Genomic DNA, 19157 nt, shown 5'->3' with positions numbered 1-19157 from the left:
TTTTCATTAGAATACAGAGAGTGGCCAGCTGATTGTAATGAACCAGTCCCTCCCATTCAGAATCAGCATGCAAAAGACGTGAAACACCAAACAGCTATTTATTGAGAGCAGAAACAGCAGAAAGGTAGGAATCTGCAACAAAGGTTGTTAAAATCCTTGCAATGTACATTGATCACCCAAATTGGATTGCTTTTTTCTCAACAAAAATGGAGTTACTCTTTAAATAAAAAGCTGTTGATAGAGAGTAATTGCACTGAAATCATAAGGGCTCCCACTAGTAGCAAATACACAGATCTGTATATTTTAAACTAAAACAGGCCAAAGCTTGTAACAATGGATCAATCACATTAAAAATTACTTTAAAGCAAACTCTGCAACTGAAACTGTTCACTTGCTGAAAATTGACTAGTTTTAAAGCATACAGTAAAACATTATCTTTACAATAGAAGATATTTCTGGTGGCGAAAATGCTTTTTTATATACAAAAACCAGTCCAGTACTGCTTCTGAGCTACACTGCATTGAGCCTCTTATCAGCAGGAAAATGACCATACCCATAATCAATATGATACTCTTAGTAATATAGCAAATATTAGACTCCAAAAAATATCTCAAGGTATGCCAGGTTATTTCCGTTCCTTGTTTTTAGGGCAAATGTTATTTTGGATTTTCCTTCCAAATGAAAAGCACTGCTTACCATGAACAGCAACTTACTACTACAAAAGGTTAAAAAAAAAAAAGGCATCCCGAGAACTAGAGCACTTACCCAGGCATAGTAAAGCACGAAGGAATATCATATGCAGGTTCAGAGTAGTCGGAATAACCAGTCCTAAGGCAAAGCACACATTTGCCATGTGGAATACCAAGTGGTGGATCTCTCTCCAGTTGTCACACACCTCCTCCTCCAGAGTCATGTTCTGGATGCCGCTTGTAGCATTCATTGGTAGCATAACAGTTAATATACTTTCAGTACTCATTTTTAGAAATCCTCAGGATCTGGTAAAAAAAAAAAAAGCAAGAATATATTATAAAAGGCATGCCAGCAATACTAGAGAAATTTTTATAATCTTCAGGTTCTCCATGGAACCTCTACATACTTAGTGGGATAACCCATGAGAGTTTACTGTAAAGCTGAACTCCAAGGCTGATTAATCAGGTGAATTACTAATAGTTATTTCTTCTCACTTGACAACCAGCATTTCCATCCATTGTCCAGCTCTACCAGGATGTGGGCGGGCCCTCGTGAACATTGGTTCTGCATTATAAAGGATAATGTAGGATAGATCTTATCGGTTGGGCAGCAAAGAGGAGCAGCTTTGGGAGACCAGTAGTACAGCACAGAGGAAACATGTGGGAGCAAAGAAAAAAGGCAAGTATTTCACCATATTCTGATCCCCATAGGCAAATAAAGCAGTTAACTGTTACAGTTAAGTGTGGAGAAAGACCGACTGCAAGGGTATCTTTTTCTCCAGCCCAGACTTCAGCTTTAACAGTATTTAAATTGAAACTTCAAGCGGTTGTAAAGGCTGAAGGTTTTTTTACCTTCATCCATTCTATACATGAAGGTAAAAAACCTTCTGTGTGAAGCAGTGCCCCCAGCCCCCTCAATACTTACCTGAGCCCCATCTAGATCCATGTGAACAACAGTCTTGGCTGTCCCAGGTCTCTGCCTCCTCAATGGCTGAGGCAGCAAGAGGGAGCCATTGGCTCCTGCTGCTGTCAATCACAGCCAGTCAACCAATGAGGAGAGGGGGCGAGGCCAAGTCGTGGCTCCGTGTGAATGAACACACAGAGCAGAGGGTGACCCCATAGCAAGCTGCTTGCTGTGGGAGCACCTGACAGGACAGAGGGGCCAGCTGAGCCTGCGGGGGACCCAAAAAGAGAGCTCCAGGATGCTTTGTGCAAAACCACTGCACATAGCAGGTAAGTATAACATGTTTGTTGTTTTCCAAAAATAAAAAATCAACCTTTAGAATCACTTTGTCTTTCAATCAACATTGATTATTTTTAATCTTTATGCTGCTAGCTTTAGTAAATAGATAGGAAGGTATGCTTTATCTACCTGTTTTAATCTTTTTTTAACATTTCTTCAGTTGCTTCCTGGTTTCCATGCCTAGACAAATGCCTGAGCTAAGGGCAGATGAATTCCAGGAAATAACTGCTACATGAATCATCTGTGCTTACTCAAGATGGCCAAAGCCAGAAATACTAGGGGGGTGTTTTTCAAAGTGATTTCTCAGCAAAACAAAGCATGGAGACATGGATGGATTGTTGAGTTTGCTTTGAATATTAAAAATGGATTAAATAGCGTTTTTGATTTGTGATGCTCAGATGCAGTGGAGTTCCATTTTAAACATTCTGGCCAACCAGTTCATTAATGGGTGATTAATGAATTAGTCACTCACTGACAATCATTCCTGGATAAAGCAAGGCGTTCTTCATTTGCTGCATTCTCAATAGTAAAAAAGAAAATAAAACACAAGTATGAGAATTAAATTTTTGTAACAACTCATATGCATTTTCCCAAACATAAAGACCAATTTTGTCAAGCATGACCCTTTAAAGGGTAGATTTCTTCAGGTATATTGTTTAACTTTATGATCTTTGGCTAAAATATATTTATGTGTATTCGTATGCATTTCTCTCCCAAACTTTTAACTGGCAAGTGTTGTTTTAGACAAAATACACTTAATTTGATGCTTTACACTAATAGACAACAGATTATTTTGGTCATACCAGGTCTTCTTTAGGCAAATATGGATCAAATACTGGGCCAAAGTAATCCAGCTGTCCATGCTTTTGTAGCAACTCGTACATCACCTAAGTAGGATACTTTGCAGCTTTTAAAAGCTGTTCTTTAGACTTGCTGTCAATCCTTGGGTGGATGCCCACATTCTTTCACACCATTTCAGCTCAATTATCTATTGGCTCCATGACAAACTCACAAAAGTATCACAACAAAGTGTGCAATGGCTGCAGAACAGTACCACTTTTGATGACAACATGATAGGGAGGAAAACTTCTGGGCTGCTATGTTAACCATGTTTAACAAAATGTAGGAGCAAGAATTGATGGATTAGAAGCAGAGGTGGACTGACCATTTGGAAACTCGGGCACTGCTCGAAGGCCTGGGGTCAGTAGGGGGCCCCATGAGATGCCCCTGGTACCTTTTTCATAGGCTTTTTAGAGTTTGGGCAAGGACACAGGGGCCCCATAATCCCCTATTGCCCGGGGGCCCCATGAGTTGACAGTCCGCCCCTGATTAGAAGTCATACTGTTACACCTAGAACACACAATGAGAATATCAGACGAAAGAGCGTCTGTTTTTTTTTGCATGCTAGTCTCATATCAAAAATGAATAAGTTACGAAAGATACAAAAATTCTCATATGACAGAATACAATTTCCCGCAATGATGGATATAATGTATTGTATTGTACTGTAATGTATTCTTTCATTTCTGAGCATGCACAGTCTTGGTCACTCAATTTATTAAGGATGAATACTGTACTGATTAAACCAAAACTGTGCTTGTTCCTTGGGATAATTTTGCATTAACTGCCCTGATTGGCTTTCGAAAGCTGTGTACTAATGATCAGATTATCAGAATATCGCTCCGAAAGCAGTGTTTTTTATCCGATTTTCTCACTTGTACTAGACTTTAGATGTGATTGTAGCTTATTACTAAGCAATATTCTGTCAGTACCTCCAATTTTTGGGCCTTTTTCTATATGTGTAAAGTAGCACTGCAGATTTTTGCTTTAGCCATTATTTAAAGCTGGAAAGATGAGCAGTACTTTGCATGAAAGGATGGGCATCATACCGGACATAGGCACAGATGAGCAACATTTTAATTGTGCAAGTGTCTAGCTCCAGATGAGGAGTACAATAACACTGATGTCAATGAAATGAAGTAATATACATTCTGCAAGTTCATAAAACAGAAGCACCTATATTTATATAGACCAGGGTCAAAAGATTTAGCATTTTTATCCAATGGAAGGATGGTTATACTGAGTTATTTGGCCATTATATTTGCTAGAAAGCTGAAAGTGCCCATAGGCATCAGAACACAATCAGATCATAATCTTACCCTCTTCAGATGTCTTCCAAGCCAACTTGGTGCAAAAACAAGATGCTTGGCTTGGCTAAGCCTTCATAAATAACTTATGGAGAGGAGCATAGGAAATACACACATAAACTCACAGGCTTATCTAGGGGAAACAAACTATCCAAAGTTTTTCTGCATTTCTACAACTACCATTTTCTGGCAATTCCTGCAAGACACTCATAGACATTAGGACAGCTTGACTTGATGACCTAGGTCTTCAAGTACCTTGATAGAATGTTAGCTCACTTACTGAGATATACAGAGACATATGAGTGATGTGAAGAGCTGCTGTCCACTAAAAGGTAATATTAACCCTTAGCACGCTCCCCATACATTTTGCATTTCATCTACAGAACCTCTAACACAGGGCTATACTTTACGTTTCTCTTTAGGTACAGCCCACAAACTGCCCCTAGGACTAAACTGAAGGCAAAGTCTATCTTTAAGTATGTTCTCCTGTATCCCCAATACCCTCGTCCCTAAGATGAGTGGCCATACTGGCCAATAGAAATTAAGCAGGTAGGGTGGACCAGCCTTTAACACCATCAGGAAGTGTCAATCTCTTCAAATAGGTGGCCTGAGATTTAGGGAGAGTATACTGGTAGGCATACTCTAATGCAGGGGTCTCCAAACTTTCTAAACAAGGGGCCAGTTTACTGTCCTTCAGACATTGGGGGGGGGGGGGGCAGATGTGGCCAGTGGAAAAAACAATGCCTTAGACTTGGTAGTCAGTGGAAGTAAAAAAAATGACATAGCTTGTATAGTCAGCAGGAGGTGGAATAATACTCCATCACTGGTATTGGTGGGAGGAATAGTGTCCCATTGTTGGTATCAGTGGGAGGAAACGGTCCCCTATCCTTGGTAGCAATGGGGGGAGTAGTGCCCCATTGCTAGTATAGTAGTGCCCCACGCATATGGTCAGTAGGATGAGGAATATAGCCCATCACTGGTGTTGGTGGGAGGAATAGCGTCCTTCTTTAGTATCAGTGGATGCCCCATTGTTCATACCAGTGGGAGGAATAATGCCCCTTCATTAGAATTAGTGGGAGCAATAGCGCCCCATTGTTGCTATCAATGGGAGGAATAATGTCCCACTGTTGTTGTCAATGTGAGGAATAATATCCCATTGTTGATGTCAATGGGAGAAATAATGCCCTACTGTTGGTGTCAGTGGAAGGTTGGCCTAGAGAACATACCATGTTACCAGCTGCCAAACATTATTTGTAATAAAAATAGATGGTACTGAATGAAATTCCCCCATTTAGACATATTTCATGAATTTCTTATTAAGCACATAAACATAACTATCTTTCCAAAGTAACAGCCCTAAATTGAAGTGGTACTTGTGACTGCTGAGGCATCTTAGCTCGAGGTTATATATACAAATCTGCAAGACAGGATGATGATACTGCCACCAAAATCTTAGATATTAATGTTATAAACAAGTCATTTTCATTTGTAATGTATCAAATGACAGAACATTTAAAATGGATTCTAAGCAGCTGAGCATTTCAGAAAGCACTTTCAAATAAATCTATAATCGGTTTACATTTCCCCCATAGATATGCATGCAATCGTGATAACCTCAATGCCAATATTTTTATTAGTGTATGCCAATATTTGTAAAGACTTACTTATATCTTTTTTTTAGATTAAAGAAAATATATATACGGTACTTATAGAAATGTGGGGGTTGCCAGTGCTGAGCTCCTTCTGAAAATAATACCTGTCTGACTATCACTGGCTTCAATACTTTCAGTCATCAACCCAGAACAAGCATGCAGATTAGACAGTATGTGTGATCTGTATATTTTTTTCTGGGTCAGGAAGAGATTTACTAAAACTAGGGAGTGCAAAATCTGGTGCAGCTCTGCATAGAAACCAATCAGCTTCCAGGTTTTATTGTTAAAGCCATTATATCTGCAAGGACAGTGAGGAAACTAGTATTTAGAGAAGAAAAGGCTAGCAATGGAAAACTCTGGGCTTTGTCCATACAAGGCATAACCTACAATGACCCCACTCCAGCATGGTCCAGTTTGAAAGCCAACATTGTGACCTGGTTCAATGTCTTATGATCACTGTAAGTACTGGTTCACACTGGTGAAATTTCTGATGTGAATCACACAGAATCTCATGACAAGGGATATTACATTTTGTTTAATGGTACCCATTCACATCAATGCAGCTCTGTGCGGTGCAATTTTGGAAAAGGTTTATGAGTTACTTTGGTGTGCTTTCAGTGCCATTTGGCTCTGTAGAATATGCTAACCACATCCAAAGTTGCATCAAAGTTGCACTATATAATCACACTGAGCATCACACAAATTGCATCGCAGTAGCGTAAACCTAGCCTAATGTCTAATACACATGATAAAAATATTGGACAAATGATCGTCTGGTTTTTTTTTGTTTTGTTTTTTTTGCATGCTAGTCTCATATTGAAAACTAATAGGTTACTCAAGTTACAAAATTCTCATAAAGCAGAATACAACTTCAGAGGTGATGTAATGTATTAAATTGTATTGTAATGTATTCTTTCATTTCTAAGCATGTGCAGTCTTGATCTCTCTATACTATTAACATGAAAATCGTTTGTTTTGTTATCTTACCAGAAATATTTTCGTGCTTGGCCTTTGGATACTTTTGCAGGAGCTGTCATGTTTGACTCTCTAAAACTGTATACTAACAATTAGATTATTGGACGATCGCTCTGAAAGCATCCAATTTTCTCATCACGTATTGTATTACGTATTACGTATTGTAATACGCATGTATTAGGCATAACAGTTTGCTTGATCATCGTTAGATATGACGTGTATTTTTGATTATTGTAAGATGGCTTTCTTGTGCTCTTATGTACATTCCTATCAGCCACACATTAAAACAATCTGTTTTAGCGTGCAGCTGATGTTTGCTATGTAGCAGCACTAAACAGTCTTATTTCAATTGTAAATTACTTGAACATGATGACCATAATTTTAGTGTTGTGACAAATATTTAGCCAATGGATAGGGTCATGGGTAACACATGCAGACATCAAATACCATTGGCTTATTTAGGGGGTAGGAGTGATCCAATAAGATGTTGTTGAGTTTTCTGGCAATCTTTGTGTGAAACAAATAAACATGAGAACAGCCCTGACAGATGGAGGTTTATTTACTAAAGCTGGAGAGTCCAAAATAAGACTCCCTTCTGCATAGAAACCAATCAGCTTCCAGGTTTCATTGCCAAAGCTTCATTGAACAAGCTGAGGTTAGAAGCTGATTGGTTTCTATGCAGAAGGGAGTCTGATTTTGGACTCTCCAGATTTAGTAAATAAACCCCATGGTGTTTGAATGGTACCTTGATAGCAAAATCTTCTGTTTTTAACATGACTTGTTAGGGTCAATGTGGTTATTTTGCAGGCTAGCTGGTAAGTGTGCTGGGAAATATTTTGCTTGTTTGTGATGTGCGTTGCCCTTCCATGTGCTCCTTACTGCAAAGGCTAGTTATAGGTTGGGGTTGTTGCCACATTTTTTTCACAGTGGTATCTGAATGTACCTTACTAGAATATTACCGAAGCTATTGAGAGATGTGTAGAACTGTATAAACAGTGTAAAATGTCTACTGACAAGTGAAATACACATTCGTTGTTATCTATCAGTGGTAATAATGGTGTCTGTGGTTCCTTCTTTGTACTACAGCAGAATGTGTTTTCACTCTTCTGCTCAATGCACCATATTATAAAATCAGTAAAAATAATCCTATGCACATATGTAAATTGTCATCCCTGGATAGTCAGTCCTCATGTACATGTGCGTGATTTATTTCTATCTAAAAATAAGACACCCTAATAAAGCAAGTAAAAATATTAGTCACATCAAAAATTAATTTCATATAAGATTTATAATAACAGTCCACAATATGTATTCGCTGCAAATGCACTTTATGGGGAATGAATTGTTTCTGTGTACATTGTACATATAGTAATTTTTATTTAAATGGCATATTTATACATTACACTCACCGGCCACTTTATTAGGTGCACCTGTTCAATTGCTTGGTAACATAAATCGCTAATCAGCCAATCACGTGGCAGCAACTCAATGCTTTTAGGCATGTAGATGTGGGGAAGACAACTTGCTGAAGTTCAAACTGAGCATCAAAACAGAAAATAAAGGCGATTTAAGTGACTTTGAATGTGTCATGGTTGTTGGTGCCAGATGGGCTGGTCTAAGCATTTAAAAAACTGCTGATCTACTAGGATTTTCATGCAGAACTGTCTCTAGGGTTTACAGAGAATGGTCCGAAAAAGAGAAAATATCCAGTGAGCAGCAGTTGTGTGGATGAAAATGCCTTGCTGATGTCAGAGGAGATTGGGTAGACTGGTTGCTGCAACTTTCAGATGGTAGGGTCAGAATTTGGCATAAACAACATGAAAGCATGGATCCTTTCTGCCTAGTATCAACGGTTCAAGCTGGTGGTGGTATGGGGGATATTTTTTTGGCATTAGCAAGGTGTACCTAATAAAGTGGCAAGTGAGTGTGTCTTGATACAAAATAATTATCTGCAAACACACACACTGAAGCTGGCCATACACAGATGTTTTAAGTCTGCAGGCTAAATAGAAAAAAATCTAACAGATTCCTCCATTCACGCAAAAACACGTGGATGGACAAATCTTCCACTGTGGATATTGAATTTGCCAAATTACCTGAGACAGGTGCCTACATCTGATAAGATGCAGGTGCTGTTTGGCCAATCAGCTACTGTTGGGCAGGAGAATGCCAACAGGGCCAACCACTGAATGAATTTCAGCCGGTTCACCCAGGTATGGCCAGCTTTATTATGTACTCCCATTCATTAATGAAAAAAGCCAAGTAGTAAATCATGTTTCTGAAAGTATAAAAAGCGGACATGTGGAGAGGTTAGTTGTTCAATCAAACATTAGAATGCAAAAGATGTGATAGACATATCTGCTGCACAATCTCAGATTATTATTATTATACAGGACTTATATAGCGCCAACAGTTTGCTCAGCGCTTTACATTTTGAAGGGAAACAGTACAGTAACAATACAGTTCAATACAAGAGGGATTAGAGGGCCCTGCTCCTTGGAGCTTACAATCTAGGAGATGACTGTCTTAGATTTTTATTGACTACAATCCCTTACAGAAAGCAGTACATTAAAAAATCTAGAAGAAGTCATGTAGGGAAAAACATCTTTTTAGGGTCCATGCACACTGGCTTAAAAATGCCAGTGCTCTTGCCAAAAAAATTGCTAATTTTTGATTGGATTTTGTTCTAGCATTTAGGAGAATTTAGCAGTGCTACACTGCATTTAGTGGGCACATAGCATTAGTTACTTCACAGGAAAAACGCTAAACTCCTCTAGGAAAAAAATTTTTTAAGCCAGTGTGCATGGACCGTAAGGATGATTTTGAATTCATAGTAAATTTGTTGGGTAACTCCAAATCTGCAGTCTGCACTAAGCTCACTCCAGTGCTCACATTTACTAGTGCTGCCTCCCAAATTTCTGTGAATGCTTCAACAAAACAATCATCAACAATGCTAAGTACTGTTACGAACTGGACTTTTTATGAAAGGACCTGCCGTGAAATTGCTGAAGCTTTGCATTTTGCAATTTAGGCTTTAATATCTGTTTTGTGGAGAGAATTTCTGGCCTTTTTTAAGTAAGGACTGGAGGAGCAGTACAGGTAAGCACCCCCCACTAGAGGTTTGGGGAATCTATTGGTTTTTTTTGCTTCAAAAGCTGTGATGAAGCTTGGGCAATGATAAAGCATGTTCAGGTGACTGCGTGTCAGTTTAGTTTGCCTACAGAATGCGCCACAAGCCCTAAATCTCTGGTGTGCAGGTTTCAAGACGGTGCCCTCTCCTTGCAGCGACTATCTACCACCCAGTGGTCCCCAGTAAGCTAGGAACAAGAGGTGGGTTCAGGCTCTCTAGCAAGGGGTTTTGTTGAATACTAGAAAATCCCAGGAGCTGGAGGTCATGGGGTGCCCATTCAGGGCAAAGTGACAGGCTAGTTGCATTGGACCCTTTTTGTCTGCAATGCAAATGCACCTACAGGGTATGCTGTGATCAGAGAAAATACATTTGAAGCCTCAGAACTGTCATCCACACTACAACATTGGAGTAAACTGGAATCTGCTGACCAGTACTTGATCCTTGAAGGAAGTCATATGCTACCCCATACCCAAAACCATTATGCATTTAGAAAGGGTTCTGACAGAATGGCAAACATGATTAAGTCCATTTATAAAAAGTAATTAATGAGCAGAGTGACATAGTCTCTTTATAAAAAGTAATTAATGAGCAGAGTGACATAGTCTCTTTATAAAAAGTAATTAATGAGCAGAGTGACATAGTCTCTTTATAAAAAGTAATTAATGAGCAGAGTGACAGAGTCTCTTTATAAAAATAATTAATGAGCAGAGTGATAGAGTCTCCTTATAAAAAGTTATTAATGGGCAGAGTAATAGAGTCTCTGTATAAAACGTCATTAATGAGCAGAGTGATAGAGTCTTTTTATAAAAAGTCATTAATGTACAAAGTGACAGAGTCTCTTTATAAAAAGTTATTAATGAGCAGAGTGATAAAGCCTCTTTATAAAAAGTTATTAATGGGCGGAGGGACAGAGTTTCTTTATAAAAAAGTAATTAATGAGCAGAGTGATAGAACCTCCTTACAAAAAGGCATTACTGGCCAGAGTGATAGAGTCTCTTTATAAAAAGTAATTAGTGAACAGAGTGATAGAGTCTCTTTCTAAAAAGTTATTAATGGGCAGAGGGACAGAGTTTCTTTAGAAAAAGTCATTAATGAGCAGAGTGATAGAGCCTCCTTACAAAAAGGCATTACTGGGCAGAGTGATAGAGTCTCTTTATAAAAAGTCATTAATGAGCAGAGTTACAGAGTCTCCTTATAAAAATTAATTAATGGGCAGAGTAATAGAGTCTCTTTATAAAAGTAATTAATGGGCAGTGTAAGAGCTCGTTTACACTTGGCTGTTTTACCAACGCTTGCCAAACGCCCCTATAGCGTTTGGCAAGCGTTGATCCGGCGTTTGCGGAGCATTTTTTAACACTCGACAAATGCTCCACAAACGCCGCATGCGCGGTTTAGCGGCGGTTGCTAGGCGTTTGCCGAGGGTTAATAACGCCCCACAAACACCTATAATGCAGTTTGAGTGGTGTTACTGCTCCGCAAATGCCCTGCAACCGCGTCGCCGGCCGGGCGTTTGCGGAGCGGCACCATAGACGAGAATAGGAGGCTTCAACGCCTCCTGACTCGACCAGAGGCGTCCGTTTTGCCGCGACGCAACGCAAATGCTCCCATTAGAACAGCACCATGTGCTGTAATGTGCAGAATTGGCAGAAGCGTTTGGGAAGCAGTAAAAACGCTTCCCAAACGCCTCTCTGCTGCCTGCACACAACGCTAGTGTGAACGTAGCCTAATAGAGTCTCATTATAAAAAGCAATTAATGAGCAGAGTGGTAAGAGTCTGTTTATAAAAGTAATTCATGGGCAAAGTGGTAGAAACTCTTCATAAAAACCATAAATGAGCTGACTGACAGATTCTCTTTATAAAAAGTCATTAAACTTGTCCTTCACCCCAAAAGACATAATAAGTGTACCTAGCCCCCTCCCACTACCAATTGGATATTTCTATTTTTTCTTTTAAGTGCTTCCTAATTTTTTGTGCGCAGGGCAGCACCTCCTCCTTTCTTGCCTAGCCGATAATGATGTTGCACATGTGTGCAGATGTGCTAAAGGACTCTTTCAGGCTTTGGGTACAGCAGAGGTGCAGTGAAAGAGGTCTGGGAACAGCACATACAGTGAGGAACAGAAGAATTTGAACACCCTGCGATTTTGCAAGTTCTCCCACTTAGAAATCATGGAGGGGTCTGAAATTCACATTGTAGGTGCATTCCCACTCTGAGAGACAGAATTAAAAAACAAATTCAGGAAATCACATTGTAGGATTTTTAAAGAATTTATTTGTCTTGCACTGCTGAACATAAGTATTTGAACACCTGAGAAAATCAGTGTTAATATTTGGTACAGAAGCCTTTGTTTGCAATTACAGAGGTCAAACGTTTCCTGTAGTTCTTGACCAGGTTTGCACACACTGCAACAGGGATTTTGGCCCACTCCTCCACACAGATCTCCTCTAGATCTGTCAGGTTTTGGGGCTGTCGCTGAGCAACACGGAGTTTCAGCTCCCTCCAAAGATGTTCTATTGGATTTAGGTCTGGAGACTGGCTAGGCCACTCCAGACCCTTGATATGCTTCTTACGAAGCTACTCCTTGGTTATCCTGGCTGTGTGCTTCGGGTCATTGTCATGTTGGAAGACCCAGCCACGACCCATCTTCAATGCTCTGACTGAGGGAAGGAGGTTGTTGCTCAAAATCTCACAATAAATGGCCCCATTCATCCTCTCCTTAATACAGTGCAGTCGTCCTGTCCCCTTCGCAGAAAAGCACCCCAAACATGATGTTACCACCCCCATGCTTTACAGTAGGGATGGTGTTCTTGGGATGCAACTCATCCTTCTTTTTCCTCCAAACACGACGAGTGAAGTTTAGACCAAAAAGTTCTACTTTGGTCTCATCTGACCACATGACTTTCTCCCAAGCCTCCTCTGGATCATCCAGATGGTAATTGGCAAACTTCAGACGGGCGTGGACATGTGATGACTTGAGCAGGGGAACCTTCCATGCAATGCCTGATTTGAAACCATGATTGCGTAGTGTTCTACCGACAGTGACCTTTGAAACTGTGGTCCCAGCTCTCTTCATGTCATTGACCAGCTCCTCCTTTGTAGTTCTGGGCTGATTCCTCACCTTTCTTATCATCAGTGATACCCCACGAGGTGAGATCTTGCATGGAGCCCGAGTCCGACGGAGACTGACAGTTGTCTTTAGCCTCTTCCATTTTCTAACAATTGCTCCAATAGTTGATCTATTTTCACCAAGCTGCTTGACAATTGCCCCGTAGCCCTTTCCAGCCTTGTGGAGGTCCACAATTTTGTCTCTGGTGTCTTTTGACAGCTCTTTGGTCTTGCCCATGGTAGTAGTTGGCGTCTGACTGACTGTGGGGTAAACAGGTGTCTTTAAAGAGCTCAGACAGGTGCTACTAAGTTAGATTAATGAGTGGAGTAAAGGTGGACTTTTTAAAGGCACAGTAACAGGTCTTTGAGAGCCAGAATTCTTGCTGTTTCTTAGGTGTTCAAATACTTATGTTCAACAGTGCAAGACAAACAAAATTCTTTAAAAATCCCTACATGATATCTAAGTGGGAGAACTTGCAAAATCGCAGGGTGTCCAAATACTTCTGTTCCTCACTGTATGTGAGCACAGCTCAGAGCTTGCACAGGTCCACCGCAGGGCTCTACCAGGTCCCGAATGTTGGACAGAGCCCTTCAACACAGCTGCGCACGTGCCAATCAAGCATGCTGGCGCCATTGGAGGAGTATGGAACCATCATCAAGCGGACTGAAGATCCTCTTCAACCTTTGCATGCATTATAGTGTTAGAACTTAATTTGTTATTCAGTATGTCTGCAATAATTTTAAGGTTATTCCTTTATTCCATAAAAGTTGTGAGAATAATTTTTCACCTGCTCTATACAGATGTAACTATAATGAATGTAAAACTAGAAGTGATAAAACAAAAAAGCAAGGTTTTCTGCAGCATCTGGCTGTGATTTGCATTGTAATGTTATTTTTATGCCTGACACCTTGCTAGAAGAAACCTTCCTGTAAGTATTGATTGATAAGTGCATGTCCTGGACACTCTCCCAGGATCCTTCTGCTGCCAGTGAGATAAACAAAGCATAGATAGGGTCTGACTTCTTCACATTCTGTGAGAACACCCCTTCACAATCTATTCTTAGTAACTCTTTTCTGACATGCTGTTACTTTGAGAAGGTGATGATAGGAATATGGAAGCTGCCATTCCTCTGGGGGTAACATTGTAAACATTGTAATTTTACTTTGAAAGTCACAGATCCAAAACATGCATGCAGCCAGTGAAGTCTACAGTCCTATCCTGCATACCATTGCAGATCAGGGACTCACTAAATAGTGTAGCAAGGAAAAGTGCTGGAGCTAGCACCCTTAACAGCACCAGCAATGGCAGCTCCATCCTTTCTAATCCTTACAGGTTCACTTTAAAAGACAACTTCACTTACAGTGAAGTTATCTTTTATAGCTCTCCACTTTCATGTAACCCACATCTCCCCGCTCCAGAGAAATGTACCAGCCAGGTCCTACACAGCTCTGTCTGATTTATCTCTATGGCAAGGAATAGAAATGAATGAGGCTGTAGCATACATATGCAATAAGCATGGAGCCTAGTCTGCACTTTTTCATGAAAAGGCTGTACGGTGCAAGGCAGTGCTGCATAGACAAGATCTGCAGGGTAAATTCAAGCAAATATACAGAGGAAGGCAGCCAAATATACCTATGCCTACATTTGGCCAAATTTTTTTTAAATTTGCTTTTTTTTTACACTTTGTTTGGATCAACCAATAAAAAGACATCTTGTGTGTAATATGTTGTGAAATTAATACACTTGTCAAAAGATATGTCCTTTGTTTTGAAATGTCATCAACCATACTAAAAATCACCCCTCTTTTCACATACAAATTTTTATTCAGTGTTTTTAGTTTACAGTCACTAAACATCAGCCATCAAGAAAAACTTACAAATACCTATCTGGGATATCTAGTTAGAGTCATCCTGAAGCTCATGTTAGCTAGCTATATTCAGTATACCAATCATCTCATTAAAGCCAACATTCAATCCAGAGAGGATATGGTGGCAAAGGCCAGAATGTGGAGAGTAATTTTTAAAGAGAGGGAGGAATGAAGGAATTTTTTTTATAAAAATGTTTTTCCCTGGCAACGGGCTTTAGACAGTTGTACCTCTAACAAAACTAACACTAGCCCATTCTCCCTAGCCCTCCTGAACTAAATTACACTAAAACCTACCATGCTTCGCACAGTAGCACGGTCAGCACATGATCCAATGTCTCCCGATTCTGGCAGAAGCCCACTTCATCTCTAGCGGTTCTTACACAGGGAGCCCCCATAGATCATCTCCATTCTCATAATACAGCCTTATACTAGTCTATGGGGGCTCCTTACAAAGGTGCAGCCAGTGGCAGGCACAACCGCACAAGGCTTTCCAGTGGATAGGCTGTAGCTGGGCTACTGAAGTAAGTAAGCAGCTGGGATATTGGATTTAGTGTAGATTAGTTCAGGAGGACTTGGGTTGGTGGGCAATCAGCAATGGGTCTGAATCTACAAGGAAGAACCTCTTAGTGGATTTTGTATTTTAGCATTTCATAAAGATAATGCACTACCTGTCACAACGCTCCTTCAGCGTTACCTATAATGCTACCACCTCCCCCTCACTCCCCCTCTCTGTTGGGGTCCCTCAAGGCTCTGTCCTTGGGCCCCTTCTCTTCTCCATCTATACCTCCTCCCTTGGCCAACTCATACACTCTCACGGCTTCAACTACCACCTCTATGCCGACGACACACAAATCTATCTCTCAACCCCCCACCTCACCCCCTTGGTCTCAGCCCGAATCACACACCTACTGAGCGACATATCAGACTGGATGTCACTCCACTTCCTTAAATTGAACCTCTCCAAAACCGAGTTTCTTGTCTTCCCCCCAGCCCGCACCCCCCCCCATTGACTTCTCCGTCACATCCAACAACGCTACCATCAAACCCGCCCTGCAGGCCAGAGTACTTGGTGTCATTCAGGACTCCAACCTATCCTTTCAACCCCAAGTCCAATCTTTAACAAACTCGTGCAGACTCCACCTCCGCAACATCGCCAAAATCCGCACGTTCCTAACCCCAGAAACCACTAAACAGCTCATCCACTCCCTCATCATATCACGACTCGACTACTGCAACTCCCTCCTCACTGGCCTGCCTCGCCGCTGGCTATCCCCGCTTCAGTCGATCCTGAATACGGCTGCCAGACTCATTCACCTTTCCAACCGCTCTGTATCCGCCACCCCCCTCTGCCAATCCCTCCACTGGCTTCCGATTGCGCAACGGATCAAATTCAAAATCCTAACGCTAACGTACAAAGCTGTCCACCATACTGCCCCGAACTACATCACTGACCTAATATCCAAGTACCGCCCAGCACGCACACTCCGCTCCTCACAAGACCTCCTTCTCTCTAGTTCCCTGGTCTCCTCCTCCCATGCCCGCCTCCAGGACTTCTCCAGGGTGTCACCCATCCTCTGGAACTCCCTGCCCCAACCCATCAGATTATCACCTACTCTCCTCTCCTTTAGGCGCACCCTGAAAACCCATCTCTTCAGGGAAGCCTACCCCACCCCCTGCTAACTTGCCGACCTCCTCCACTCTTTCTACCACTCCATCCCCCACAGCTATCTCCTCCTGTGCCACCATCCCCTCCCTCCTAGATTGTAAGCTCGAAAGAGCAGGGCCCTTGATCCCCTCATGTTTTGCATTGTATTGGTATTGTTCTGTCACATGTTCTGTCCCCCTTTGTAATGTACAGCGCTGAGTGAACTATTGGCGCTTTATAAATACTGTATAATAATAATAATAGTGGGGACTGTCTACAAACTTTACATATTGCCACCATGTTTTTAATCTATCCCAATTTCCATGCTTCTTCGATACCAGAACTTATTGGAACCCTAAATGTAATATTTGGTAGCACACTCCTTGGAAAAAATAACTGAAATCAATCACTTCCTGTAGCAATCAATAAGTTTCTTACACCTGTCTACTGGAATTTTGGACCACTCTTTTTTTGCCAACTGCTGAAGGTAACTCAGATTGGAAGGGTTCTTTTTCCCAACTGCTGTTTTGAGATCTCTCCACAGGTGCTCTATGGGATTGAGATCTCTCCATGAGTGCTCTACGGGATTGAGATCTGGGCTCATTTCTGGCCAGTTCAATACTCTTCATCCCTTTGTCTGAAACTATTTCTGGGTGCTTTTCGACATGTGCTTTGGGTAATTGTCCTGCTGTAAGACCCATGACCTCTGATGGAGACCCAACTTTCTGACACTGGGCCGTACATTGCGCCCCAGAATTCTTTGGTAGTCTTCAGATTTAATAATGCCATGCACATGCTAGCAAATTTTGTTTTCTTTTCTCCAGTATCAATGAATCAGCTTCTCAAGTTACTCTAATTTGAACACAGTCTTTAACCCAAAATACATTTAAAAAATGTGTTCAGCTAGGTGAAGCAATGTTAGATATCCACAATCCATATGCCATTTTCTGAGTAACTGCAGTTTAAAGTTTATTTTACCCTCTGGTGGCTTGATGAGTGCTAGCATAACTGACTACTTACCCCTACCAAGCAGAGACTGATTTTAAGGGCACAGAGAAACGTTTGTTCAGATTAGCACAACAGTGCATAGAGAGCTTCATGGAATGGGTTTCCATGGCCGAGCAGCTGCAACGCAATGTGTCAGATTCTGTAGTGTAAAACACGCCGCCACTGGACTCTAGACCAGTGGAGATGTGTTCTCTGGAGTGACGGATCACACTTCTCTGTCTGGCATTCCAATGGACGTGTCTGGGTTTGGTGGTTACCAGGAGAACAGTACTTGCCTGACTGCACTGTGCGAAGTATAAAGTTTGGTGGAGGGGGATTATGGTGTGGGGTTGTTTTTCAGGGGTTGGGCTTGGCCCCTTAGTTCCAGTGAAGGGAACTCTTAAGGCGTCAGCATATCAAGACATTTTGGACAATTTCATGCTCCCAACTTTGAAGGAACAGTTTGGAGATGGCCCCTTCCTGTTCCAACATGACTGCACACCAGTGCACCGCATGTGCATGTAAAGGCAGTGTTAAGGCAGGTATCCCAATACTTTGGCAATATAGTCTATATTAGTTTGTAGTGGTATTATATAAGGGTCATTGCATTTTTATTTTAGTTTTAGCTTACATATAGAGCATTGCATGATGTTTTCCCAGCTTTGCTACAATAATTTTAAAATGAATTATTATAGCCACTGCACTATAGCTTTTATTTGTTGATTAAACTACACCCGTGAAACCATGCCCATGTAGCCACACCCATTTTAATGTTAACTACATGTGTCATCCATAACCCACTCCAAGCATTACTTTTGCTACAAAAAAAGGCAACAACCCTATTTTCTGCTCACAGTAGCATCCCAAGACTGATTATTAAAACAATAGTCCTAGCCTACTTGACCCCACTGGATCCAGAGAACTACTCCCCATCATTTGCTCCAACTTCTTCAGGGAGCTGGACCTCACCTCTATCTAGGGTAGTCAGCTACAACATCCTCCATTTATATCTCTAGTGCACTCTTTGCTATTTTCTCAGGAACCTTCTAAAAACCAATTGCAGGTATTGCCCAACCTTTGAACAACCGCATCAGCAGTTGGCTGGTGTAATAGTGTTTATAACATATAACAAGACTTCTGGAACAGATTGAGTTCACCAATCAACAGGGATAGGTAGAAAAAAAAATCACTGACTTGGGCTTAGGGGAAACCTGAACCCTCCCGCAAGGACCCTGGACAGCTTATCTGGCTACAACGAAACCAAAATTCAAATGTCGCTCAACGTATTAACAGGGCCCCTACACAATATTAGATAATGCAAATGGAGCGCTCATCAACTTTACATGTGTGCATGAATACATTCCTGGCATGTCACAATATAAGGCAACAGTAGTTTTTTTCCAGAAAAAGCATTACCTTATATAATTAAAAAGACATTCTTGAACTCCAGCTAGTGATTTTGCCTTGACAAAGATGATGTCACCAGTCTTCTTGAAGAGGGTGGTTGTGGTTGTTTTCTAGTTGTGTTTTACTGACTACACCATTATGTGGGTGGGGACTACTGTGCTTGTGTACTAGGGGTACCAGAGACATGCTCATCAATGCCCGGGACCCATGTGGGAACTGCGGTCATGTGCACAGTCTAATGTTAAGGCAGTCTCCGGACCGGAGAGATGAGCTGACACTGCATGTAAGATGAAGCAAAGTTTCTATAAACA

General features: G+C 41.2%; 1 protein-coding gene across 2 annotated transcripts in view; it reads right to left on the bottom strand.

The window, feature by feature from the left end:
* POPDC1 (popeye domain cAMP effector 1) overlaps positions 1-19157 on the bottom strand; it is a 100625-nt gene that overhangs the window by 46739 nt on the left and 34729 nt on the right. For both annotated transcript variants that reach the window (XM_089665112.1, XM_089665106.1), the window contains exon 2: positions 766-995. In XM_089665112.1, coding sequence (XP_089521238.1) covers positions 766-976 — 211 coding nt within the window. In that variant the 5' untranslated portion in view covers positions 977-995. The remainder of the gene's footprint in view (positions 1-765; positions 996-19157) is intronic.

This window comes from Staurois parvus, unplaced genomic scaffold (assembly GCF_062004578.1).
Source record: "Staurois parvus isolate SC_StPar_1 unplaced genomic scaffold, SC_StPar_1.0 ptg000048l, whole genome shotgun sequence".
Lineage (NCBI taxonomy): Eukaryota > Metazoa > Chordata > Amphibia > Anura > Ranidae > Staurois > Staurois parvus.
Note: the sequence above shows the minus strand (reverse complement) of the source record. Positions and strands in the feature narration are given on the sequence as shown.